The sequence below is a fragment of the Mixophyes fleayi genome, chromosome 1 (assembly GCF_038048845.1).
Source record: "Mixophyes fleayi isolate aMixFle1 chromosome 1, aMixFle1.hap1, whole genome shotgun sequence".
Classification (NCBI taxonomy): domain Eukaryota; kingdom Metazoa; phylum Chordata; class Amphibia; order Anura; family Limnodynastidae; genus Mixophyes; species Mixophyes fleayi.
The window spans coordinates 95,614,668-95,641,500 of record NC_134402.1 but is presented as its reverse complement, the minus strand read 5'-3'; the positions used below and the strand labels follow the sequence as shown (position 1 = coordinate 95,641,500).

The window sequence follows — 26,833 nt, the reverse complement described above, 5'->3', positions numbered from 1 at the left end:
CGTCCGTCATTCCACGTTATGAGACTTGTTTGGTGGGGTACAGGTGTGGGGGAGCACATATGCAAAGGGATTAGTGTGTGGAACTTGGGGATATGGGAGAAATAGGGGTGTTTTATTGGGAGAAATGCAAGTTTTTACTGATATTTCTTCATTGACATGTCGTATAAAACAGCTGTCATTCCACAGTAATCGTCCGTCATTCCACATGTAAAACATGACCAAGTACCTTAGCAATAAGTGGGTGAAAGATATATTTGAAAAGTATAAGAGTTTTTAAAATATACATAAAATTACATTTTTCTATCATAGAAGTCTATTGGCATTCCTTTTAGCAGACTGCAGCTGTCATTCCTTTTAGTATGTCCCTATACTGTGTATAGATACAGTACTACAGGGCATTTAGTATGTATTAAAGTAATGTACAAAATGTCTATATGCACTGAGCAAAATCAGTATGATATAAAACTGTAATAAATAAAAGGCAATAAGTGATAAAATAACTTTAATGTGTCAAGAAGCTGAATATAAAAATATCTAAAATAAACAAAAAAATCTACCTTGTGTGCACAAATAAATGGTTATAGTCCTGATGGATCTTTAGAGGCACCAATAAGAAGGAATAGCAGGTGCTCAATGGTTTACTCATTACATGAAATTGTGGATGCGATACTGACCATAGGAGGACACTCTGCTTCCTCCATTGAAAAAGTGCAGTTCCCATAACTGAGAATAGAAGAATTACTCAGACTGGTTTCTGTGTAATAGAGTAATCTGATGTAGAGCCCAATAATCTTTTTTCAGTTAAATCCACTGGATCTTTTCAGAAAGACTGAAATATATTCTCCAACCATTATGATTGTTCCACAGTATGGAGACAAGCTGTCTGTGTATATATGCTACTGAAAACCCGGAGCTGCTTTCCATTTCATGTAAATAATTCTGTAAATGTCCACTCAGCATGAATTCATCCATGTTACTGTGGATATAGAACGGAAACCTGTGGTATCTTGGCCCGTCATAGGTAGAATGAAGAACCTGGGTTCTGTATGGAATTAATATCAGCAAAGTGGTATCTAACTGAGAATATTGTGAATGAATGAAAATAGTGGAACGTAAGTTCTTCACTCAACGTGTTCCGTGCAAGTGCGGTCTTCATCAGGGACACGTCCACGCTGAATGGACATTGATAGAACAATACACAGCCACTACCATGGTTTCTTGGTGACAGACCAGTGTCCTGCTTCTCCTGGCAGGATAACTTTGATTCTCAGTGCTTCCAGTGTTCTTGTTTGGGTGGCCGATGATTGGCTGCAGTCCAGTCAGCTTCTATTGACACGCATGTGTAAGAAGCAATCTGCTTTGAAATTCTCCTGGCAGATGCAGGGTCTGTGACCTGTGGTGAGTGTCTCCTAAAACAAGTGTCCTTGGACCTCAAACTAGCCTTTCTGCTAATTGGAGGTACAGGAGTTTATGACTAAAATACTTAGGTATAGATGGAGTTATTTAGTTATACAATGTGCGTTGTTTGTCCAAATTGTTAGGTAATTACTAATTAAAAACCAATAATGTTTTCTTGTATGATTTTCTTCATGCAGCACATCACTGCTTACATTACTTAAAGGCTCTGAGGACATTTCTGCCCACGTTCTGCATCAGGAAATGTTCTTTATCCTCTGTGCCCAAAATTACCACACATTATAGCATCTACCCCCGTGAGCAGGACAAAAGATGGGAAGGTAATTTTACTTCTATACTATAGTGGTTAAAAACTTTGGTTGTATGTGAAATAATATGGATAGACCATGTTTATTTTAGATGAATGAACGGCGTGATGAAGCATCTGTCACTTGGTTTGTTGATTATGCGGCTCACCTGTGACTGTGCCGTACTTCCGTGGTGTATCTATGGAGTAGGTTGGGTTAGTACCCGTTAGTGCTCTCTCAGATTCTCTGGAGGCTCCAGTTTGTGCCATTTGACTAAAATAATTATGCGTCATCTATATATCATGTTAAAAATGAGTATCACACTTTAAATGTTCATGATAATATTGATGTTCATGATTATTAAGTCATGTGCCCATAGTGGTAAATAGTTACAATATTACAAACAAATAATATATACCAGAAAAACCGGAAATGTATCGCGTACAGACAGCCATTTTATGGCCTGAACCAATATTAATGAGCCCACAAAATGGTTACCTCCACTATGTCAATGTCAGATACGCGTTAAAGGAAATGTTTTCATTTGCTAGAAGCTTTGTTATTCAATAATTTGTTTACTTTTGGAAATTTGTTTTTCTCTTTCATCCAGTCTGGGGGACACTGCTTTACCATGGGTTGTGGAGGGGAGCTGGGAGTTGGCACCTAACTAGTTAACTTTAGTGCTGGTGATAGACCCCTCCCCTCTACAATCCCCCTGCCTCTTCCTGTACAACCCAGTTTTTTTTAGGTGCCCTGGAGTTGGGCAGCCTTTTTGTTTAGTGCTTAGTTTAAAGTTAAGAAATTTTATTTTTTCTTTTACTTTTTACTTTTTTCTTTCAGGTGGCAGTGCTGGAGTGTGTTCTACTATAGAGAACACACTCACAACTTGGCAGCGCAGGCATTCCCCTGTCAGCGGAGAGCCAGCGGTTCTCACTGACAGGGACCAAAGTACAAAGTGCCTGATTGAAGGGAGTGACAAGCGGTCTCATGGACCGCTGCACTCCTACAGCCTCCCCGTTAACCGGCGCTGCCATTACAGGCATAGAGCGCCGGTTATCGGATAATGAAAATGGCGGCGGCCATCTTGGATTTCGGCAGCAGCGCCGAAAAGAGGAGAAGGGGGCTAAACCAAGATTCCCCCTCAGACATAGGAGGGGGGGTCGGAAAGGTACCGCTGCGGAGACCTCTGTCCTGGGAAGAGGAACTAATAGAGGTCTCCACAAATCTGCCACCAAAAGCCGTTTTTTCCTATGGATTTTCAAGCAGGAACATCGGCATCAGGGAAGAGGGGGGAGCTAAAACATAGAGTTCCCCCCCTTCCTACAGAGAAAGAGAGAGATGGACTGTCCCAGGGTTCTGGCGCCAAAGCAGAAGCCCGGGAACAGGAACAGAGCGGAGGGAGAGCACAGACTGCTGTTGGACTTCTCCCTGTCTTGGTGGCCCTTGGGCTAAGTACAAGCTTATTTAAACACATATTTGTTGTTTTATTACTGGCTTAGCAGGTTTACATTATAGTCTCCTGCTAGCCTAGAATATTATGGTGTTTAAAATATTCAAGTACAACTTTTTCAAAGACATTAGTTGATTACTTGTAATTTACTCTGTTCTTTTAATATATTTTACTCTCTCTCTCTCTCTCTCTCTCTCTCTCTCTCTCTCTTTATCTCTATCTGTATATTCAGCTAGATTGATTGTGTGATTGGTGTGCCTTCCTTTATATAAAATGACAGATAAGGGAAAGGGCCCTATGGCAAAATATTTCACATGTTCTAAATGTCATGTAAAATTACCGTGTGGGCAGAAGGACCCTTTGGCGCTCTGCGCTGCATGTGAAGCAGGGGCTCCCTCTGTGCAAAACCAGCAGGTTACAGCCCCTTCGTCTGAGGAACCGGCCTGGGTAACCTCCCTAACACAGTCGGTTACCTCCCTAGCCCAAATGGTTTTTCAATCAAATCAGTTGCTATCAACTGTGGCATCTTCGGTGGCTAGTAATACTAATACGCATTCAGACCCCCAGGCTTTCTCAGATGCCAGTGGATCGAGTTTGCCGGGAGCTTCCACATCACAGGCTGACCCAGCCCCTGCTAATACAGACCCGGCTTGGTCTACAGCCTTTTTGAAGGGATTAAACAAGCTTAACCAGTTGCTAGATTCCTCTAATACCCCGCCTGCTAAGAGAAGGAGGTTTAGAGCGTTAAATCCCCTTGTGGTCCTTTCAGATTCGGAGGAAGAGTCTGAGGAAGAGGGGGAAATCTATTCGGATGCTGACCATAGTCATTCCTCAGAGCAGGAAGTGTACCCTAGAAACCAATTTGTTAATGATTTGGTTTTAGCGGTTAGACAGGCGCTGGACTTCCCAGAGCCGGAGGAGGTTTCCCCCAGGGACAGAAATCTGTTCAAAAAGGCCAAAACAAAAGCCAACCGTTTCCCTCCTTCTGCAGAACTCAAAGAAATTGCTGAAGGGGCTTGGAAACAACCTGAGAAAAGGTTTTTCATTCCCAAAAGGTTCGCCTCTCTGTATCCTCTTCAGGAGGAAGAGGCGACTCGCTGGGAGAGTATTCCCAAGGTAGACATTCCTATTGCTCGCCTGGCTAAACATACTCTACTCCCAGCCCCGGGTTCAGCGTCTCTCCCAGACGCCAATGACCTTAAGGTAGAATCCCAGCTCAATTCAATATTTGCGGCTGCGGGTTCTGGCTTTAGACCCACATTTGCTTCAGCCTGGGTAGCAAAAGCCATGGAAGCATGGGCAGACCAGCTGGCAGAAGCTTTACAGGACCCCGAGCTCCTTCCCCTTGCTTTGCATTTAAAGGAAGCTTCGGGGTATCTCTATGAGGCGGCCCAGAATTCAGCAGCGGTTTCTTCTGCCATTCAGGCGGCCTCCATTTCAGCAAGGAGAACACTATGGCTGAAATCCTGGGAAGGTGACGCAGGGTCAAAGCGCTCCGTTGAAACCATCCCCTTTTCTGCAGCGGGCTTATTCGGCCCGGAATTGGATACCCTCATTTCCCAGGCTACGGGGGGCAAAAACACTTCTTTGCCAGTATACGCTAACAGAAGCCGCGCTCAGAGGAATAGCTCCTTCCGACAGCCCTTTCGAGGGACTTCCTTCCAAAGGGGTCAGTCCTTCATAGGAAGGCAATCTAATTACCGAGGCTCCTCCTCTAGGGGAAGATCCTCGTTTACTACCAAGCGCCAGGCCGCTAAGACCCAGGAAAAGCCTGCGTCCTGACGACCAACCTGTACTACAGGGGGCGCCAGTGGGAGGACGTCTGTCCCTGTTTCAAAAACAATGGACAGCGTCTTCCCAAGATCCTTGGATTCGGAGAATAATTGCAGAGGGGTACAGAATAGACCTATTGGGCCCGGCTCCACAGCGTTTCTTCCAGACCCCGCTACCTCAGGATTTTTTAAAAAGACGGGCTATACAGGATTGTGTCGCTTCTCTTTTACTCCAGCAGGTCATCTGCAGAGTGCCAGATGGCCAGAAAGGAAAGTGTTTTTATTCAAACCTGTTCCTAGTCAAGAAGCCGGACGGCTCCTTTCGGCCCATCCTAAACTTAAAGGGCCTCAATGCTCACTTAAGGGTGGACAAATTTCGGATGGAATCTCTGAGGTCAGTAATAAACGGCCTAGAGATAAATCAGTTCATGGCGTCCATAGATATAAAGGACGCTTATCTCCACATTCCCATCTGGATCCACCACCAGTCTCTTCTCAGATTCTCGGTAGGATCTGCTCACTATCAGTTTCGGGCCCTCCCCTTTGGTCTCTCAACTGCCCCAAGGGTCTTCACGAAGATTATGTCAGTCAGGGCAGCATGTCTTCACCTGCAGGAAGTTCAGGTCGTTCCTTACTTGGACGACCTACTCATCAAGGCTTCCTCAGAAGGTTGCCTGCGTTATCACCTGTCCCTCACCCAGGCAGTTCTCGAGGGCCACGGTTGGCTAATAAATTCAAAAAAATCCCAGTTGATCCAGTGTCAGCGCATGGTATTCCTGGGACTCATCATGGACACCAGGAGGCAGAGAGTGTTTCTCCCAGCAGAGAAAATCTCCTCTATTCAGTCGGTAACCTCCCAGGTTTTGTCTTACCCCAGCCCCTCAATGCACTTGTGCATGAGGCTACTCGGAAAGATGGTGGCCTCTTTCGAGACCATTCCCTTCGGGCGAGCCCATTCTCGATGTTTCCAATGGGATCTGCTATCGAAGTGGTCAGGGTCACACCTACACCTGAAAAGTCAAAGGATCTCTCTATCTCAGAAAGCGAGAGAATCTCTTCAGTGGTGGATGTGTCTGCACAACATGAGCGTGGGAAAATCCTTCGCACAATGGTCATGGATCATAGCCACGACAGACGCCAGCCCTGAAGGCTTGGGGGGCGGTAATCCTTCACCTCCGACTCCAGGGAATTTGGTCGCCTCAGGAATCAACTCTACTGATAAATGTTTTGGAACTGAAGGCCATTTTCTTGGCTCTCCGGGGAGCCCAGTCTTTTCTTCAGGGCCAACCGGTCAGAATTCAGTCCGACAATGCCACGGCCGTGGCATATGTCAACAGACAAGGAGGAACCAGGAGTGCAGCAGCTATGGAGATTGCAGCCCAAATATTTGTTTGGGCAGAGCAATATGTCCCAGCAATATCGGCGGTTTTCATTCCAGGAATAGAAAACTGGGAGGCGGACTTTTTAAGTCTAAACCAGCTGATGCCGTGGGATTGGTCTCTACACCCGGATGTCTTCCAGTCTCTGGTTCTCAGGTGGGGTCTTCCGGACATAGACCTCATGGCCTCCAGACACAACCGGAAGGTCCACAAGTTTTGCGCAAGGGCAAGGGATCCCTTAGCGGCGGCAGTGGACGTTTTGACGATGTCATGGGAGTTCAGGTTGGGATACCTGTTTCCCCCAATTCCCATGCTTCCTCGAGTACTCAGACGAGTTAGGCAGGGCCTTCTGCCAGTAATTCTAGTCGCTCCCTCTTGGCCGCGCAGAGTGTGGTACGCAGACATCATATCTATGGCGGAAGGGCCGGGGTTCCGCCTTCCGTATCGAATCGACCTGCTTCTGCAAGGTCCATTCCATTTCCAGAATGTACCTCAGCTCAATTTAACGGCATGGCTGTTGAAGCCAGCCTCTGGAAGGCTAGAGGTTTTTCACCCAGTGTAATTCAGACGCTGATGCGAGCCAGGAAACCTGTCTCTTCTCGTATCTATCACCGGATTTGGAGGGCCTACATTAGATGGTGCGAAAACAGGACGTTCCACTCGTCCTCTTTTCGACTTTCCCGTCTATTAGCCTTCCTTCAAAATGGCCTGGAAACAGGCCTTAGGTTAGGTTCCCTAAAGGTCTAGGTTTCGGCACTTTCTGTATTTTTTGCATAAGAAATTAGCCGAATTGCCAGACATTAGGGGCTAGATTTACTAAGCTGCGGGTTTGAAAAAGTGGGGATGTTGCCTATAGCAACCAATCAGATTCTAGCTGTCATTTTGTAGAAGGTACTAAATAAATGAAAGCTAGAATCTGATTGGTTGCTATAGGCAACATCCCCACTTTTTCAAACCCGCAGCTTAGTAAATCTAGCCCCAGGACTTTTTTCCAGGGAGTTTTACATATCCAACCTCCCTATGTCCCTCCTACTGCTCCATGGGATCTCAACATGGTCCTAGAGATGCTCAAGGGCCCCCCCTTTGAACCTTTGAGTAAGGCAGACCTAAAGTGGTTGACCTGAAAGGTCCTCTTTCTTTTGGCTATCGCTTCGGCTCGTAGAGTTTCCGAATTAGGAGCTCTGTCCTGTAGGGAACCATATTTGGTTTTCCACGAGGACAGAGCGGTGTTAAGAACTCTCCCTTCTTTCGTACCAAAAGTAGTGTCTGTTTTTCATCTCAACCAGGAAATTGTAGTTCCGGTTTTCTCATCTTCTTCCCATACGGATCACCAATCGATGGAAAAGTTAGATGTGGTTAGGGCTCTCCGCATTTATGTGAAGAGAACTTCCCAGATTAGACGTACAGACTCTATTTGTCCTTTATGACGCTAATAAGAGAGGCTGGCCAGCCTCAAAACAGTCCATTGCAAGATGGATTACGTCTACCATCAGACAAGCTTATATAAGGGCTAGCCGTCCTGTGCCGGAGAGAATCACAGCCCATTCCACCAGATCGGTTGGGGCGTCGTGGGCAGCAAGGAATGGTGTTTCTGCGGACCAGCTTTGCAGGGCAGCCACTTGGTCCTCTGTCCATACGTTTACTAAATTTTATCAATTTAATGTCTTTGCATCAGCAGATGCAAATTTCGCTCGTAATGCTTTACGAGCGGGATTTTCAGAGTAGTCCCACCCTTTAGGGGCTGCTTTAGAACGTCCCCATGGTAAAGCAGTGTCCCCCAGACTGGATGAAAGAGAAAAGAGGATTTATGTACTTACGTTAAATCCGTTTCTCTAATTCCGTCTGGGGGACACTGCGATCCCTCCCTTCTGTTATTCTTCTGTGTGCTCTTGTTTGACTGCCCTTTTTTCTGCTGGGGCTTTTTAAAACAAACTGGATTGTACAGGAAGAGGCAGGGGGATTGTAGAGGGGAGGGGTCTATCACCAGCACTAAAGTTAACTAGTAAGGTGCCAACTCCCAGCTCCCCTCCACAACCCATGGTAAAGCAGTGTCCCCCAGACGGAATCAGAGAAACGGATTTAACATAAGTACATAAATCCTCTCTTTTCAGATAATTCTTATTCTTTTATTGTGTATGTATGTATGGTTTTCAATTAAGATGTTGTATTCAAGTTCATTTTAGTAATTACCACACTGCTTTCTCTTGTTAGAGGTGAGCATGGAAAGGTTTGCAGAGGAAGCGGATGTTGTGATAGTTGGGGGAGGCCCAGCAGGACTCTCTGCAGCTATACGGTTAAAGCAGCTTGCAGCTGAGAGTGACAAGGAACTGCGTGTTTGCTTAGTGGAAAAGTCAGCCCAAATTGGGGCTCACACACTGTCGGGGGCCTGTCTAGAGCCTAGAGCCCTGGAGGAACTTTTTCCTGATTGGAAAGAGCGAGGGGTAAGTACTTAAGTTAATAATTAGATTACCACCTTAAATGTACAGATTTAGTGCTACTGAAATTGTTAAATAAATAAATATGGCAGTGCATCCATGAGTGCAAATGTTTGTATAAGGGTGTTAGAGGCCATATATATTCAACCCCTCCAGTACCAGAGATCATCCATGCAGTGTGTATGTTTTTACCAGTTGTATGTTTATAAGCTTCATCTTTTATTCATTTTTTAATATAGTATTCCCCCTAAAATATCTAACATTTTTGTAATAGAAACCCCATCCACCTACTGCTTATACTTCTCAAATTACTGGGTTCAATTGGTACCTGCTTTCAATTTCCAGCTTGTTGCAGGCAGTATACAATCGCCTCCCCATTTATGCTTGCTCTGATAATTTGAATTCCCCAAAGTCAGGTGAATGATGGTGTAGAGGAGGGAATGGGGTGAGGTGAGAACAATTAGTGTGAGGTTCATCATGAATTTCATAGGAAAGAGTTGCTCGGTTTGCCCTGATAACCAGAAAGAAGTTTGAAAATAACTTCTTCTTCTTCTTATTATTATTATTATTATTATTATTATTATTATTATTATTATTATTATTATTATCATAGATTTCAGTCTGTAGAGTCTAGAAAACAGGTCAAACATGAAACAGGGATATATAAGGTAGACAATATAAATGGAGACATTAAAGCAAAGGGTAGAGTGATCTCTGCTCATAAGAGAGCTTACATTCTAATTTAAAAAGGGCACAGCTGAGACAGTAGGAGTAAGTGTGGCTCAGAGTGCAGGTTTTGCCATTTGTGAGGGTGCATTAGTGTGGGTAGTATAGGTGGGAGTAGGGTTAACACTAATGCAGAGATGGGAGAAGGTTTTAAAGATTTGAAGGGTGTGGTAGGGAATTCCTTAAGTGGGTAGTGGCATAGGATTAGTCTTGTAGGTGGAAGTGGGAGTTGGTTATTAGAGGAGAGGCGCAGGTCAGAGCTAGTTATAAGAGTGAGAGGGAGAGTATTTTGAGATGTATGAAGGGGTGGTGTTTAGGGCTTTGTAGGTAAGGGTGAGTAATTTGAATTGGATTCTGAAGGACAAAGGAAGTCACTGTAGGGATTTGCAAAGTGGTGCAGCAGAAAGAGTGGAAGCCATTTAAATGGATTGAAGTGGGGATATATGGGTATGGGGAATGCCAGACAACAATGGGAAATATACTGGATGTGAGTAATAAAGCAGAGTCAAGTGGAACACCAAGGAAGTAGGCTTGGGAGATGGAGGAATTTGTGATATAGTTGACTGTGATGGAGATATGAGGGGAGGAGGTGGTGGCTCTGGGAGGAGGGAAGATGATAAGCTCTTTTTGGACATGTAGTGTTGGGACATTCATGTGGAGATAGTATAGAAATAGTTGGTTACATAAGATAGTTTAAAAGGGGAGAGGTTGGAGAAGTAGAGTTGAGTGTCATCAGCATAGAGGTGGTACTGTAGGCCAAACTAGCAAATTAGTTCCCCAAGAAAAGTGGTGTATAGTATGAAAAGGCTCAAGGACTAATGACAGAGCCTTGTCGGACCACAACAAGTAGAAACACTAAAGGAGCGCTTCGAAGGTTAGTAGTGAACCAGAAAACATCTTAGACTGTTACAGGTAACAGTTTATTGCTTAATCATAAAGGAGGGGGTTACATAAGTGTTAAAATATAGGGAATATTATAGTAAAAGCAAAATGAATAGTGAAGTTATCCTTTTAGTATAGTACTGTTTGCTCTTTGATTGACTTTATTTTATATTTAAATATTGAGTCCTTATAATCAATTATTTGGGGTATATTTACTAAACTGCTAGTTTGAAAAAGTGGAGATGTTGCCTATAGCAACCAATCAGATTCTAGTTACCATTTGTTTAGTACATTCTACAAAATGACGGCTTGAATCTGGTTGCTATAGGCAACACCTTCAGGTTTTTCAAACCTGCAGTTTAGTAAATCTACCCCTTGGACATTTATTTAGAAGCATTTCATGGCTCTTGGTTGACCTTCTATTTAATTTATGTTTATACTCTCATCAATATTAAAAACAGTAAAATGTGTTTTATTTCCTTAATGTGGCTGACCAATTTATCTACCTTTTAATGGTCATGCGTGAGTGTGCACTGTACTCGACTGAACTCTGTTCAATCTACATCTAATACAATTCTACTTTTCTAGGCTCCATTGCACACCAAAGTGGCTGGAGATAAGTTTGGAATACTAACAGAAAAGCATAGAATACCAGTGCCTATACTCCCAGGTATATCTCACTAAAAGCACCTTATGAATAGTACATTCTTGTCATGAGATGGAAGACACATATGTCCTTTGTAAAATAGAGAGGGAGGAAATCGCTCCATACTTTCCAGTTACTACTGAACTGCCGACAAATTGTCTTTGTACAGCACCTTGTATCTAGATGTGCTCTTTAACACATGCCAGAAATGAGCAGTGTTGTTCTTAAGTACTTGCATGATGGGTCAGATGAGCACTGTAATTATTTACATACAAATAATGTACTTGGTCTACCAATAGCTCTGATGCAAAAGCCTACTTTGAGCTGATATATTCCTATGTACTGTTCTTTAATCTTTTACACCTTAAGTTCATGAAGTTGAATTTAGGCAGCTTTTTGTAGCTTTATCATCATCATCAGTTATTTATATAGCGCCAACATATTTCGTAGCGCTTTATAAACCATGCTTAGTGTTATCACTGTTGTATTTATTGTAAACATTTATAAGGTAACATCCTTTGTACTGTTGATAATATAATATGCAAAATGATTACTGTTACAATCTGCTATATACAATATTGCTAAGATCATATAGTAGTGATGTAGTTATGTAATATCTTGTGTGATGTAACAAATCTTTCACGTTCTTTCTCTATATGGTCATATCTTTGGACAGTTCTATGACCTGCGTGAAAGCTCTGATATGACGCCTTATGCCTTTATTTTGTTGCAGCATTAAGTTAAAACTGTCCATATAGAAAGGCTCAGACAGGTATTTATTGAATTCATTACCCAGTATAAGTGAGTGTAAGGTCTCATCCAGGCCTAAGATAACTTGGTTACCCTATTATTTATATATGTGCATAGCCAGCTGTTCTCTGTGCCACACCTTGTGTAAACATCAGTCTGTTTACATCTGTCACATAACAAAGTCCACGGCAGGAATTGCAGTTAGCTTTAATAGTTATAGTTTTTAGCCAACACAGGCACTTGTGACTTGTTTCTACAGTTTGTATTCTCTACCCAATATAAATATTGGATAGAGAACAGGGGCGGGGGGCAGGGGGGCATCGGTCCCCCGGGCCACTCCGTCTGACCCCTGTTCGCGCCCCCCCCCCCCCCCCCTCATCAATGACGCGGCCGCATCGCCTATCATGTGATGCGGCCGCCTGTGCGCCCCCCCTGGGCTGAGACTCGCCAGCCCGCCTCTAGTAGAGAATAAATATTAGTATGTTGTTGCTCATTTTTCATGATCTTAATGACCAGCTAATGTGTTGATAAAAATGATGTATAAAATAAAATCCATTGCAAAATGTTCCTGATAATGCAATGTTCTGCTAGGTACAATACATGGGGAATTACTGTTTACTAATCAGGTTTGGTCAGTGTTACAATGCAGTTTTCATTTACAACTGATATGATTATTTGGCCCTGGAAAGACATTGTGATAGTAGCAGCCTTGCATTATAATCAAAATACCAAAATGACGAATAGTGTTCTATCATGACATAGCGACAGATCCACCTGCAGATACATGTTAAAAGCAGGGGGTGGTGGACACATGATGTACTATTGATGACATCACAAGGCAGAAGTGAGATGTGGGAGGTAATGCAAATATTCATGAACAGCTCCTTTTATGAATTTGGTGTAAATGTATTTAATCCAGTACTTATTTCTGTGTGTATTGTATACCTCGCTATATTCTGTATTTGTCCCTTCACATTTAGAGGGCATTTCCACCTTTGTCTTTATTTGCTCCTGAAATCTTATCGTTAGTGGTTACAAATTCCATTTGAAATGGCCCCAGTTGATTGGAGAAACTAATTGCTTTAACCAATCAGCATACATCTGGATTTTTGCAACTAATGCCTGCTCGGTGACTTGTGAGTCATGTGGTACAATGACGGGCCAGACGCAGCACCTCCTGCTAAAGCTATTTATATAGCGCCACTAATTCCGCAGCGCTGTACAGAGAACTCATTCACATCAGTCCCTGCCCCATTGGAGCTTACAGTCTAAATTCCCTGACAGACAGACAGACAGGCTAAGGTAAATTTTGATAGCCGCCAATTAACCTACTAGTATGTTTTTGGAGTGTGGGAGGAAACCCACGCGAACGCAGTCAGAACATACAAACTCCACACAGATAAGGCCATGGTCGGGAATCAAACTCATGACGCTAGTGCCGTGAGGCAGAAGTGCTAACCACTAAGCCACTGTGCTGCCCATTATAAACCTCCTCTGGAAGCTGTTATTAGAATTGTCGCTTAAGGGTCAATGGTTATTTTAAATACTATATTTACCCATGTTTGTAATAAGTAACCCATTCATGAACCGAATTCTGATTTCACAAGATGACTTTTATCTCATTTCTGGAAATACTTATGAGCAACAATAAACTGCTGTAGCAAGAAGTGTACATGTGACTCTGATACATATACATGTTAACACTCTCTTCTGTACAATTAGGACTTCCAATGAACAATCATGGCAATTACATTGTAAGGCTTGGACACTTTGTCAGCTGGCTTGGTGAGCAGGCGGAGGCTCTTGGTGTTGAAATATACCCCGGCTATGCTGCAGCAGAGGTAAGTGTCTTTTCTCCTTTTTTACATTACCTGCCCACTGAATAGCTATTGATTCTGGTCAACATTTTATAATGCGTTGAGTTATAGATCCAGTATAAATTCTGAATATACATTTATTTATTTTTTCAGGTACTTTTCCATGCAGATGGCAGTGTTAAAGGCATAGCAACAAACGATGTTGGCATTCACAAAGATGGATCACCAAAGGTAACATCTGTGACTTTGACACATGGATAAAGAATACATTTCACTCTGTTGCCTTGATTTAATAGATTGTTTGTGTTTTAAACAAGGAAACGTTGTAGGAAATGGTACTGCAAATTATTTTCTTTCTATTTCTTGGCTACTTTGTGACCATTTCATGCCTATTAGAATGAAGGTAGCAAAGTTGCATGGATTTCTTTACTATGTTTCTCATTCACCCAAGTGGGGGACATTGGAACACTAGTACATAGAGTGCTGTGACTGGAGCTTCGGCACTTTTAAATTTACAGACAGAACAGAAGCTCCTCCTCCTGTATACCCCATTGGTTAGGTTAGGTGTCCGGCAGAACTGGGTGCTGTTCTGTGGCTGTAATAGGCACCCTCTGGATTTGTATTATGTTTTTCCTAATTTTACTGTCTGCATCCCTCGGACGCAGCTAGGGATGCCTGGAGCAGGCCACGGAGGTGCTGCGATCTCCACCTCCTGCCAACGGCTCGCTTCCACCATGTTACATGGATTTCTCTTTCATCCAGTCTGGGGGATACTGCTTACCATGGGTTGTGGAGGGAGCTTGAGGAGTTGGCAACTAACTAGTTAACTTTTAGTGCTGCCGACAGACCCCTCCCCTCTACAATCCCCCTGCCTCTTCCTCTTCCTGTCAGTTTTTTTAGGTGCCCTTGAGAGTTGGGCAGTGTTTTTTAGTGCTTAGTTTAAATTTACAATTTTATTTTATTCTTTTGAATTTTTTTTCACAGATGGCAGCGCTGGAGTGTGTTCTACTATAGAGAACACACTCACAGCAGAGCAGCGCAGGCATTCCCCTGTTAGATGAGAACCAGCGGTTCTCACTGACAGGGACAGAAGAAACAAGTGCCTGAATTGGGAGTGACAAGCGGTCTCACGGACCGCTGTCACTCCTGGAGCCTCCCCGATAACCGGCGCTGCTACTGCAGGCATAGAGCGCCGGTTATCGGACATTTCACATAACGGCGGCCATTTTGGATTTCGGCACAGGAGTGCTGCGGTGGCTGAAAAAAAAAGGGGGCTATACCTGGATCCCCCTCATGCATAGGAGGGGGCATCAGGTGTTATCTGCTGTGGAGACCTTCCCTGGAGGTCTCCACTACTCTGCCTTAAATGCCTCTTATTTTTTATGGAACAATTGCTTACAGAGGCAGCATTACTGAAGGGGGGGAGCTAGGAAATAGAGTTCCCCCTCCTTCCAGTGAGAGAGATGGTCTAACCCTGTCTTCTGGCGCCAAGGAGAAGCCCGGGAAGAGAGAACTGATCTGAGGGAGCAGGCACCAGGATACTGCTGTTGGACTTCTCCCCTGTTGAGCCTATGGGCTAAGTATCAGATTTATTTAAACACATATTCTGTATTGCTGTATACAAGGGAGCTAGTAGGGGTTATGCTATAGTTCTCCTACTTGCTTGGGTATTATTTTGTGTTTAAAATATTACAAGTACAACTTTTATATGTAGATTAGTTGATTACTTGTAGTTACACTTTTCTCTGCACACATTTATCTCCCTCTTTCTACTCAGCTAAATTTATCAATTTAAGTCTGTGTGTTTGGTGTGCCTTCCTTTTATTAAAAATGTCAGATAAGGGAAAGGGCCCTATTGCAAAATATTTTACATGTTCTAAATGTAATGAAAAATTTACCTTGTGGGCAGAAGGACCCGTTGGCGCTCTTCTCTGTCTGCGAGGCAGGGGTTCCCCCTGCGCAAACCCAACATGTTTCAGCCCCACTGACGGAGGAACCGGCCTGGGTGACCTCCCTGTCACAGTCGGTTTCCTCTTTAGCACAGATGATTTTCTATCTAATCAATTGCTACCTACTGTGACTACTTCGGTGGCTAATAATTATAGTACTCAGTTGGGCCTCCCTGTTACCACAGGTTCTATTGGAACATCTATACAGGACCTTCCTCTTCTCATTCAGACCTAGGCCCTGTTCCCACAGAACCGGCATGGTCTACAGCATTTATAAAGGGTTTGGATAAACTAAACCAGTTACTTCAATCCCCAAACATTCCGCCTGCTAAGAGAAGGAGACCTACAGATGATTATACCCTTATGGTCCTTTCAGACTCTGAGGAGTTTTCAGAGGAAGAGGGGTAAATTATTTCTGATCCTGACCAGGTTCAACCCTTGGGACAGGAAGAAGGCTCTAGAGGCAAATTTATTAATGATTTGATTTTTTATCAGTGAGACAAGAGTTGGACCTCCCAGAGCCGGAGGATACTACTCCTAGAGACAGAAGTCTCTAAGAAGGGCATAAGAAAGGTTATCCGTTTTCCCCCTTCCGTAGAACTTAAGGATATTTCAGAAGGAGCCTGGAAACAGCCTGATAAGAGGTTATCTGTTCCCAAAAGGTTCTCTTCCCTGTACCCATTGCAGGAGGAAGATGTCGTTCGCTGGGAGAGTATTCCAAAAGTGGATATTCCATAACCCGATTGGACAAGCACACCTTACCCCCAGCTCCAGGTTCTGCATCTCTGCAGGATGTCAATGACCGCAGAGTGGAATCCCAGCTGAAATCTATATTTACGGCTGCGGGTTCTTCCTTTAGGCCCACATTTGCTTCGGCTTGGGTGGCTACATCAGGACCTGTGGCTCAGCTGATATATACACTGTTCTGGTAACATAGTGCTGTGGGTTCAATTCCCCCTAAGAGTGAAAATATATATATATATATATATATATATATTTTTTTTTAGGATTTACTTCCCCTGGCTTTGCATATGAAGGAGGCATCGGGGTCCCTTTATGGGACGACCCGGAACACAGCGGCTGTATCCTCTTCTATTCAGGCTGCATCTATCTCAGCAAGAAGAAGTTATGGCTGAAATCACGGGAAGGAGATGCGGAATCAAAAATGTCCGTGGAAACCATTCCTTTTTCAGCGGCAGGTTTGTTCGGCCCGGAATTGGATACCCTGATCTCTCAGGCAACCGGTGGCAAAAGCACTTCCTTGCCAGTATCCCTAACAGGAGCTGGAACCCTCGGGTCAGCTCTTTTTCGTCAGCCTTTCGGGAGACCTCCTTTCCTAAAGGACAGTCCTTTAGAGACAGACAGCCCAATTCTCGAGGCTCCTCTGCCAGGGGGAGATCCTCGTTTGCAGCTAGGCGCTAGGCCTCCATGTCCCAGGAGAAGCCTGCGTCATGACGACCACCCTGTTCTGCAGGGGGCGCCAGTGGGGGAACGTCTGTCTTTGTTTCAGGAACAGTGGGCAGCGTCCTCCCAAGATTCTTGGATTCGGGGTATTATATCAGAGGGGTACAGGATAGACCTGTTGGGCCCCGCTCCACATCGTTTCTCCCAAACTCCGCTACCCCGAGATCCATTAAGAAGGCAGGCTATACAGGATTGGGTAGCCTCTCTTCTTTTTCAAAAAGTTATCCGCAGGGTTCCAGATTACCAGAAAGGGCAAGGGTTTTATTCAAACCTCTTTCTGGTCAAGAAGCCGGCTCCTTTCACCCCATCCTAAATTTAAAGGGCCTCAATGTGCACTTAAGGGTGGACAAATTTCGTATGGAATCCCTGAGGTCTGTGATAAACGGCTTAGAGAAGGATCGGTTTATGGCATTCATAGTCATAAAGGACGTATACTTCCATATTCCCATATGGATTCACCATCCGTCTCTTCTAAGATTCTCGGTGGGATCCTTCCACTATCAGTTTCAGGCCCTCCCCTTCGGCCTCTCAACAGTGCCAAGGGTTTTCACGAAGGTCATGTCGGGTATGGCAGCATGTCTTCACCTTCAGGGAGTTCAGGTCGGGCCTTATTAGGACGATCTGCTCATCAGATCCTCCTCAGTAGATGGCTTACATCATCTCTTGTCCCTCACCTTGGTGGTCCTCGAGGGCCACGGATGGCTGATCGATTTAAAGAAATCCCAGATGGTTCCATGTCAACGCATGCTTTTCCTAGGCCTCATCATGGACACCAGCCAGCAAAAGGGTTTCCTGCCTGTCGAGAAGGTTGCTTCAATTCAGAGCATAACAACTCAGGTCTTGTCTTCCCCCAGCCCCTCAATGCACTTGTGCATGCGGTTGCTGGGAAAGATGGTGGCCTCCTTCGAGACCATCCCCTTTGGTCGAGCCCATTCTCGTTGTTCCAGTGGGATCTGTTGACAAAATGGTCAGGATCCCACCTTCGCTTAGATCTCCAGAGGATCTCTCTATCCCAGAGGACGAGACATTCACTCCAGTGGTGGCTGATTCGGGATCTCATGACGGTGGGCAGGTCTTTCGCTCCATGGTCACGGATCATAGCCACGACAGACGCCAGCCTGAAAGGTTGGGGGCGGTGATCCTACATCTCTGGCTCCAGGGTTTTTGGTCGGTTCAGGAGTCGACCTTTCAATAAACGTGCTGGAATTGAAGGCTATTCTTTTAGCCCTTCGGGGGGGCCCAATCCCTCCTCCAGGACCACCCGTCCGTCCAACAAAGCCTTGGCTGTGGCATATGTCAACAGACAGGGAGGAACCAGGAGTGTAGCTGCAATGAAGATTGCAACTCAAATCTTGATTTGGGCAGAACTATATGTTCCAGCAATATCGGCAGTATTCATTCCAGGAATAAGAAATTGGAAGGCCGACTACTTAAGTCGAAATCAGATGATGCCAGGAGAGTGGTCACTCCATCCAGAAGTGTTCCAGTCTCTGGCTCAGAGGTGGGGTCTTCCGGATATAGATCTCATGGCCTCCAGACACAACAGAAAGGTTCACACATTTCGCTCAGGGGCAAGGGACCCCTTAGCGGTGGCAGTGGACGTTATGACGATGTCATGGGACTTCAGGTTGGGATACCTGTTCCCTCCGATTACCATGCTTCCTCGTGTGCTCAGACGAGTAAAACAAGGAGGTCTGCCAGTAATTCTGATAGCTCCCTCATGGCCGCGCCGAGTCTGGTACGCGGACATATACTCTATGGCAGAAGGACCGGGTTTCGTCTTCCATCTTGAGTCGACCTCCTTCTGCAGGGTCTCTTCCGTTACCAGAATTACCTCAGATCAGTTAACGGCATGGCTGTTGAAGCCAGCCTCTGGAGGGCTAGAGGTTGTTTCCTCCAGTGTCGTGAACACTATGATGCGAGCCAGAAAGCCAGTCTCAGCTCGCATCTATCACCGGATTTGGAAAACCTATATCAGATGGTTTGAAAATAGGACATGTCACATGTCCTCTTTTCGTCTCCCTAGTTTATTGGCTTTTCTTCAGATGGCCTGGAAGCAGGGCTTCGTTTAGGTTCCCTAAAAGTTCAGGTATCGGCACTTTCAGTCTTTTTTCACCTGAAATTAGCGGATTTGCCAGATATTAGGACTTTCCTCCAGGGAGTCTTGCATATTCAGCCTCCCTATGTTCCGCCTACATCAATCTGGTGCTGGATATGCTTAAAGGGCCTCCCTTTGAGCCTTTACTTGTGGCAGATTTGAAATGGTTGACCTGGAAGGTTCTATTTCTTTTGGCTATTGCATCTGCACGTAGGCTTTCAGAATTAGGAGCTCTGTCTTGTTGGGAACCATATCTGGTTTTCCACGAGGACAGAGCGGTGTTAAGAACCCTCTCTTTTTTTCGTTCCTAAAGTAGTTTCGGTTTTCCATCTGAATCAAGAAATTGTAGTTCCGGTCTTCTCATCTACTTTCCATTCGGATCAACAGTCTATGGAAAAGTTAGATGTGATTAGGGCTCTCCGCATTTATGTCAAAAGAACTTCTCAGATTAGACGTACTGATTCTCTGTTGTTCTTTATGATGCTAATAAGAGAGGCTGGCCAGCCTCAAAACAGTCCATTGCAAGATGGATTACGGCTACTATTAGGCAAGCTTACATAAGGCTATCCGTCCGGTGCCAGAGAGACCTGGTCCTCTGTCTACACCTTTACAAAATTTTACCAGTTTAATGTATTTGCATCCGTGGATGCAAATTTCGCTCGTAATGCTTTGCGAGCGGGATTTTCAGAGTAGTCCCACCCTTAGGGGGCTGCTTTAGAACGTCCCCGTGGTAAGCAGTGTCCCCCAGACACTGCGATCCCTCCCTTCTGCTTTTCCTCTGTGTGCTCTTGTTTGACTGCCCTTTTTTCTCCTTGGGCTTTTTAATTAACTGACAGGAAGAGGAAGAGGCAGGGGGATTGTAGAGGGTAGGGGTCTGTCGGCAGCACTAAAAGTTAACTAGTTAGGTGCCAACTCCTCAAGCTCCCTCCACAACCCATGGTAAGCAGTGTCCCCCAGACAGAATCAGAGAAACGGATTTAACGTAAGTACATAAATCCTCTTTTCTTTACTGTATATTTTTAACAGGACTTTTCTTACTGCTGGAATTCGTGATTATTAACACTTGGACATTTTCTGTGCTACAAAGCAGGGACTTTAATTTCCACCTTTGTTTCATTCCTATAGCCGACATTTGAACGAGGTCTGGAGCTACATGCCAAAGTCACCATTTTTGGAGAGGGCTGCCATGGGCATCTTGCAAAACAGTTGTACAAGACATTAAATCTCCGAGAAAAATGTGAACCACAAACTTATGCAATTGGGCTGAAAGAGGTAATAACCAAGTACAGCATTACTCCTTACTGTATGTATTTTGGTTCATTGTATTCATAGGGCCAGTTTTAATAAATATTTTAACAAACTGTTATGCAAAATGGGAAAAGGCAGCAAAACTAGGACTGCTGAGTCAGTATCGAGTTATTTTCATTTAAGTGCTTGACTAGCTTATCAAGACTCTATCACCTATTTGTTACAAAGTTCTGACATTTTTTACTTTTAGTACCTGTTCAGGAGTCAAAATGCTTTTTAATAATGTCACCATGTCCCACAAACAGATAGTGGCTCTGAAATGAACACAAAATAAATATAAAATCTTGTTTATCTACCAGAATGCAGAAACATTGTTGTTTTATACATACATCATCATCACCACCATTTATTTATATAGTGCCACTGATTCTGCAGTGCTGTACAGAGAACTCATTTACTTTAGTCCCTGCCCCATTGGAGCTTACAGTCTAAATTCCCTGACACACACACACACACACACACACAAGACTCGGGTCAATTTTGCTAGCAGCCAATTAACCTACTAGTATGTTTTTGGAGTGTGAGAGGAAACCGGAGCACCTGGAGGAAACCCACGGGGAGACCATGGGTTTCAGAAACACGGTGAGAACATATACATCTCACTATTGGTCCATAGGTACCACTATATTTTGTATTCATCAAATATGTGTCAAAGTGTTACTACTTTAACACAACTACTAACATTACAGGTCAACAATTCAGGTAAAAATTGACCTTGCCCCTGTTTACTAATATGATGCCCCCATCTATTTCAAACCCAGAAACTGCATTCTTGTGGGGTATGCTGAGTGGAGACATGTTTAATTAAAAAATATAAACATCATGGGAGGCTGCAACGTGATCTTGTGTTAATCCAGTCCGCCTCATGGTAGTCATGTCTGTGTGTTCCGGGTTTTTCAGAACTTTCTGCAGAACAAATTTACTTTTATAAAAGAAAAAAACCCAAATCGTATGTAATTCACCCTCTTACAGCATATTTAAAAGAATTATATGTTTTTTGCTCTTAAGTATGTCACTGAGATTTCGCAAAATACAATTGGCAAGATTTATTAAGGAAAGTAAAGGGAAAAAATGAGTAACTTTTCACCTGGGCAAAACCATGTTGTATTGGAGGGGGAGATAAATTTACAAAATGAAGACAGATTTATTGTTGGGGTAGGACATGTCCTAGATCAACTTCACATATCAGTGTAAAAATAAAGCGATCAAGTATTTGTGTCCTACATGTAAAAATAGCCAGTCTTTAACTTGTGTGCGAAATAATAAACTAATATGCACCCCTTGCATTGTAACATGTTTTTTTCCAGGAGGAAACTTACCTATCTTTGTCTTAATTTTCTTCATGAATCGGACCCAGTATGTTCAGTAAATGTGTTTGTTTTTTGTTTTTTATACAAATACATAAATCTAGTATAACAAGAATGTAATTCAGGCCAAAAATATCTGGCTATAGAGTGATCTTCCTGTTCACATTTATCTTCTAGCTGTGGGTTATTGATGAGAAGAAATGGAGTCCAGGTCTTGTTGAACACACAGTGGGCTGGCCTTTGGACAGACACACATATGGTGGATCATTCCTTTATCACCTTAATGAGACGGAACCGCTGGTAGCACTTGGATTTGTGGTAGGCATTTGTACATGTGTAGGGCATATAGTGTTCTACCCTTTCCAGCTTACTATATATGTTTCCAAGCTTCACAACAAGATTTCAATGGAGCGAACATAGAAAACTAATGAGTTACAACCTCTATTGAAAGAGAGGACTGTAGGTAAAGTGAAATGGATAAAACAGGAAGCCTAATGCTAGTTTGCATGTATTAAGCAATATATTAAAGTACAAATAAAGTTAATTCGTAGTCCTGTATTACCTGTTCCTTGTAAAATAATGTTCTGTACACGAGTATTGTTTCCTGCCCAAAAAATCCATATCTGCATAGTCTCCATATTTATTATACACACCTACCTCAATGATGGTATATGTATTTTAATCATAGTTTCTACATACATGAACACTACATTATCCAGAGACTAAACCTCCCAAGTGACCAAACTATAATTTTGTATTCTTCTCTGTTTTTGTTGCAGGTTGGTTTGGATTATCAGAACCCATACTTAAACCCATACAGAGAATTTCAGCGATGGAAACATCACCCCAGTGTGACCCCAACCTTGGAAGGTGGGACACGAATTGCTTATGGGGCACGTGCTCTTAATGAAGGTGGTTTCCAGGTAACTGTTGTGTTTTCCTCATTTTGCTATTTCAGTATCTTGAAGATACCATATCACTGCATTTGGTCAAAGTGTAAACGCTTATCCTGTTTGCCAGCCAGCGTACGCTTGTGCATAAGAAATATGGGTGCCAGGATTTCAGCAAGTAGCAGTCATTTGCTGGTTAAAGTTGTTTTTAATCTTAAATAGTGACATGTTATTCTGAAAATGTGTTCTCTTTGGTCCTTTGATCTAATATTGTTCTTTCCTATACTACTTATGAACTAGTCGTGAACCTGCCCACTCCACAGGCGTAATAGTAACACAATCGCCACTTTTTTATTTTTTTACTTCCATATCAATTAAAACCTAGTATGACTAGACCAGTGTAATGAGTGGTTCTCACTGTTTCATACAAGTGGGGGATAGCTCTGACACACTATATTGACAACCCTGCGGAAGTGATTCTTACTGAGCTCCTTACAATGTCATCTGGGTGGCGTTTTAGTCTGCACTGTTTTCAGATTGCAAATTCCGAAGAACAATTTGATTGTAACCAAACCAGTGGGCGAAGTGGTACCGCCACTTCTACTGCCTTCATTGTAAAACTATCAGATTTCATCCATTTACATTCCCATTACGTTTTTCATACCACCACTTCAACCACTGAACCAAACGCTGAAAAAAAATGTTCTGTAAGTTCAAGAGGACCTCCAATTTCTGTTGGCCATGGCGATTTGTTTATTTATGTTGATCTTGGATATGACAATAGACCTGTTGTGCAGATATAATTGTATCCATTGCACTGATCTGAACTGTTGTATCCAATGGCAACAAAACTCATCAAATCTGCCTGGACACAATATAGATCCCCTGTAAAGCCCAACAGTTTGGTTCAGCACAGTTGCCTAGAGCAAGCAATCATATTGTAGCTATCATTTTTATACTGCAGCTTAAAATGGAAACAAACATCTGATTGCTATTGGCAACACCACTTTGACCCATTTTAGGTCTGTCTGAAATGTATTTGTAAAACAACTGCAGAGCCCCCTTGCTATTGGGCAGAGCGGCTTTTCCTGTCATGTTAATTTAGGTTTTATATTTTACATTGGAACTTAGGTTATCTATAGATATCTTCAGTGAAGGATGGTTAGAACACCTAGCCAGTATTTTTTGCTACAAAAGTATTCGTGAATTGAAGCAGTGTGTAAGATAATCTTGTACGGTAAACTGGCACTCTAACCCTATCTTTGTCTGCTGTATAATTATATTTTTGCTGCACCACTTTACCTAGCATCTACAAATAACAAACACTGTCAGCAAGCTAAACTCATCTGTGCTCCATTATTATTCTATCCCAAAGCCCTTCTTGTCAGTCTTATTCATGGGTCATAAGACACTCGTAGTACAACAGCTTGTGGATGTGGTTTAGTTACATAATAGGTCTAATGTTACTTACCTGCGATACGGCGATTCACTAGCCCCTCGTGCATGTAACTACTGGTATAGGAGATCCTCTCTCCTGTTTGGATGGACCTTGTTCAAGGTAGTTAAAAAGCCCCTTGGCCCTGAACCTTTGACACATAAATGGAAAGTTTATGGGTGGCACATGCATGATTGAGGCCTGCCAGTACACCCTGTCTCCTGCTCACTACTTTTAAATTCATCAGGGGAAGCATTGAGTTGAAGGTAGAATAAAACTGCAGTTGGTATTTAAGGAAATAATTTCTTTTCCCTACTTATTTGCTTTCAGTCTTTGCCAAAGCTCACATTTCCTGGTGGTCTCTTGGTTGGGTGCAGTCCAGGCTTCATGAATGTTCCTAAGATTAAAGGGACACACACGGCAATGAAGAGTGGCATGCTGGCCGCAGAGTCCATCTTTAAACAACTTACAGATGAAAACCTCCAGTCGAGTACTCAAGGTATGAAGGCTAGTTTATTGTTGTATGTGTATTATTTTCAATAATTCAAATTATTCCAAAATATTTTAATGGTTTAATTCTCTTTCCTTTAATGCTGCATTTTGCCATTATTTTTTGAATATGAAGTTTATTGTGCACCTTCCCAATCAATTTTATTAAAAATAGATTGATTTAATCTATTCATATCTCTGATGAGGACAGTAGGCATACAAACTGCAGTCGCTGGAACTTGGCTGTAAGTGACTGGCTGTGGATCCAGTGATGTGCTTTGGTTCCTGATCGCCCACAGTTTACCAGGTATATCGTATTTACCATTGCTGAGTTCCCACATTGGGGTTACCACAGATCCCTGGCCATATTAAGGCATAGGAGATGCAATTCTGTATATCCTGCTATACTAGGCTAGACAGACACAATCCACATCTTCCCTGCTATACAGCAGCAGTAGATCCTTTATAATGAACTATATATAGTCCATATGTCACCCCATGCAATACAGCAGCAGTAGATCCCTTCTAATGAACTATATGTAGTCCATATGTCACCCCATGCAATACAGCAGCAGTAGATCCCTTCTAATGAACTATATGTAGTCCATATGTCACCCCATGCAATACAGCAGCAGTAGATCCCTTCTAATGAACTATATGTAGTCCATATGTCACCCCATGCAATACAGCAGCAGTAGATCCCTTCTAATGAACTATATGTAGTCCATATGTCACCCCATGCAATACAGCAGCAGTAGATCCCTTCTAATGAACTATATGTAGTCCATATGTCACCCCATGCAATACAGCCGCAGTAGATCCCTTCTAATGAACTATATGTAGTCCATATGTCACCCCATGCAATACAGCAGCAGTAGATCCCTTCTAATGAACTATATGTAGTCCATATGTCACCCCATGCAATACAGCAGCAGTAGATCCCTTCTATTGAATTATATATAGTCCATATGTCACCCCATGCAATACAGCAGCAGTAGATCCCTTCTAATGAATTATATATAGTCCATATGTCACCCCATGCAGTCGAGTTACACCACAAGGTGAGGGAAAAATCTTAGAAATAGTCTTTGCCATCTGGCTGCTTTTAGTATAGCTATAATAAAGCAAAACTAGCAAATGCAATTTTGATGAAAATTTTTAGGGTTGCACAAATGTGAAAGTACAATAGGTAGCAATCCTATTACTCATTTTTTTTTCCCCCCCATGTAATGCTCATAAAATCATATATTACACTACGCTACCAAAAGAAAGTCATATCTGACTTAACAAATTACATTCACTTGGATAGATTAAGAAGTAAGTTGTTCCTGGTGAAACCAATGCTCCGCAAAAAATGTGAAAATAAGTGTGGTGAGGAAGGGGAGAAAACCATCCGGTCTGTGAGTGTCTGACAATAACAGGCTTCAGTCATTTAATGCCATCATGTATTCCAGATTCTCTTTGGATCCTAGCTTCCAGGCTGTACCATACAATAATAAATTAACTAAAATTGTGGAAACAGTTACACTACTGCAAAACCACTTGTTCATACAGTATAGTTTAATTCTCCATTCATTTTATTTAATCTAATTTCTGTTTTGACAGATTTGTATATATTTATTTTATTGTATTCTAGGACTCAATGTCACAGAGTATGAAGAGAACTTAAAGAAATCCTGGGTGTGGAAGGAGCTCTATTCAGTGAGGAATATTAGACCTTCTTGCCACGGACCTCTGGGGCTGTATGGTGGCATGATCTACACTGGTATATTCTACTGGATACTAAGGGGGAAGGAGCCTTGGACACTGAAGCATAAAGGTACCGTTGTGGAAACAGTGCAGGTCCACTGCAAAAATCCTTACACATTGATTAGTATATTATTAATTTAGTGAATGAGATAAGTAGGCAGGGACATCAGTACACTGAGGGAACAATCGCACATTGTCATAAAAAAATAGATATAAATAATGTTTCTCTTTCATCCGGTCTGGGGGACACTGCTTACCATGGGTTGTGTAGGGGAGCTTGGGAGTTGGCACCTAACTAGTTAAACTTTAGTACTGCTGGCAGACCCCTCCCCTCTACAATCCCCCTGCCTCTTCCTGTTCAGTTTTTTTTAGGTGCCCTGGAGTTGGGGCAGTGTTTTAGTACTTAGTGTAAATTTTAATGAATTTACTTTCTTTTATTTGTGTTTTCAATTTTTTTCTTTTCAGCAGTGGCAGCGTTGGAGTGTGTTCTACTATAGAGAACACACTCACAGCAGGACAGCGCAGGCATTCCCCTGCCAGATGAGAGCCAGCGGCGCTCACTGGCAGAGACTGGAGAGATGGAA

The 26,833-nt window shown here is 43.1% G+C and overlaps 1 protein-coding gene across 1 annotated transcript in view; it reads left to right on the top strand.

Moving 5' to 3' along the window:
• Nucleotides 1–26,833, top strand: part of ETFDH (electron transfer flavoprotein dehydrogenase) — a 42,039-nt gene that overhangs the window by 2,633 nt on the left and 12,573 nt on the right. Inside the window, exons 2-11 of the mRNA XM_075198179.1 lie at nucleotides 1,596–1,736; nucleotides 8,516–8,745; nucleotides 10,936–11,017; nucleotides 13,466–13,584; nucleotides 13,714–13,791; nucleotides 20,197–20,343; nucleotides 21,864–22,004; nucleotides 22,466–22,609; nucleotides 24,342–24,510; nucleotides 26,137–26,319. Coding sequence (XP_075054280.1) covers nucleotides 1,596–1,736; nucleotides 8,516–8,745; nucleotides 10,936–11,017; nucleotides 13,466–13,584; nucleotides 13,714–13,791; nucleotides 20,197–20,343; nucleotides 21,864–22,004; nucleotides 22,466–22,609; nucleotides 24,342–24,510; nucleotides 26,137–26,319 — 1,434 coding nt within the window. The remainder of the gene's footprint in view (nucleotides 1–1,595; nucleotides 1,737–8,515; nucleotides 8,746–10,935; nucleotides 11,018–13,465; nucleotides 13,585–13,713; nucleotides 13,792–20,196; nucleotides 20,344–21,863; nucleotides 22,005–22,465; nucleotides 22,610–24,341; nucleotides 24,511–26,136; nucleotides 26,320–26,833) is intronic.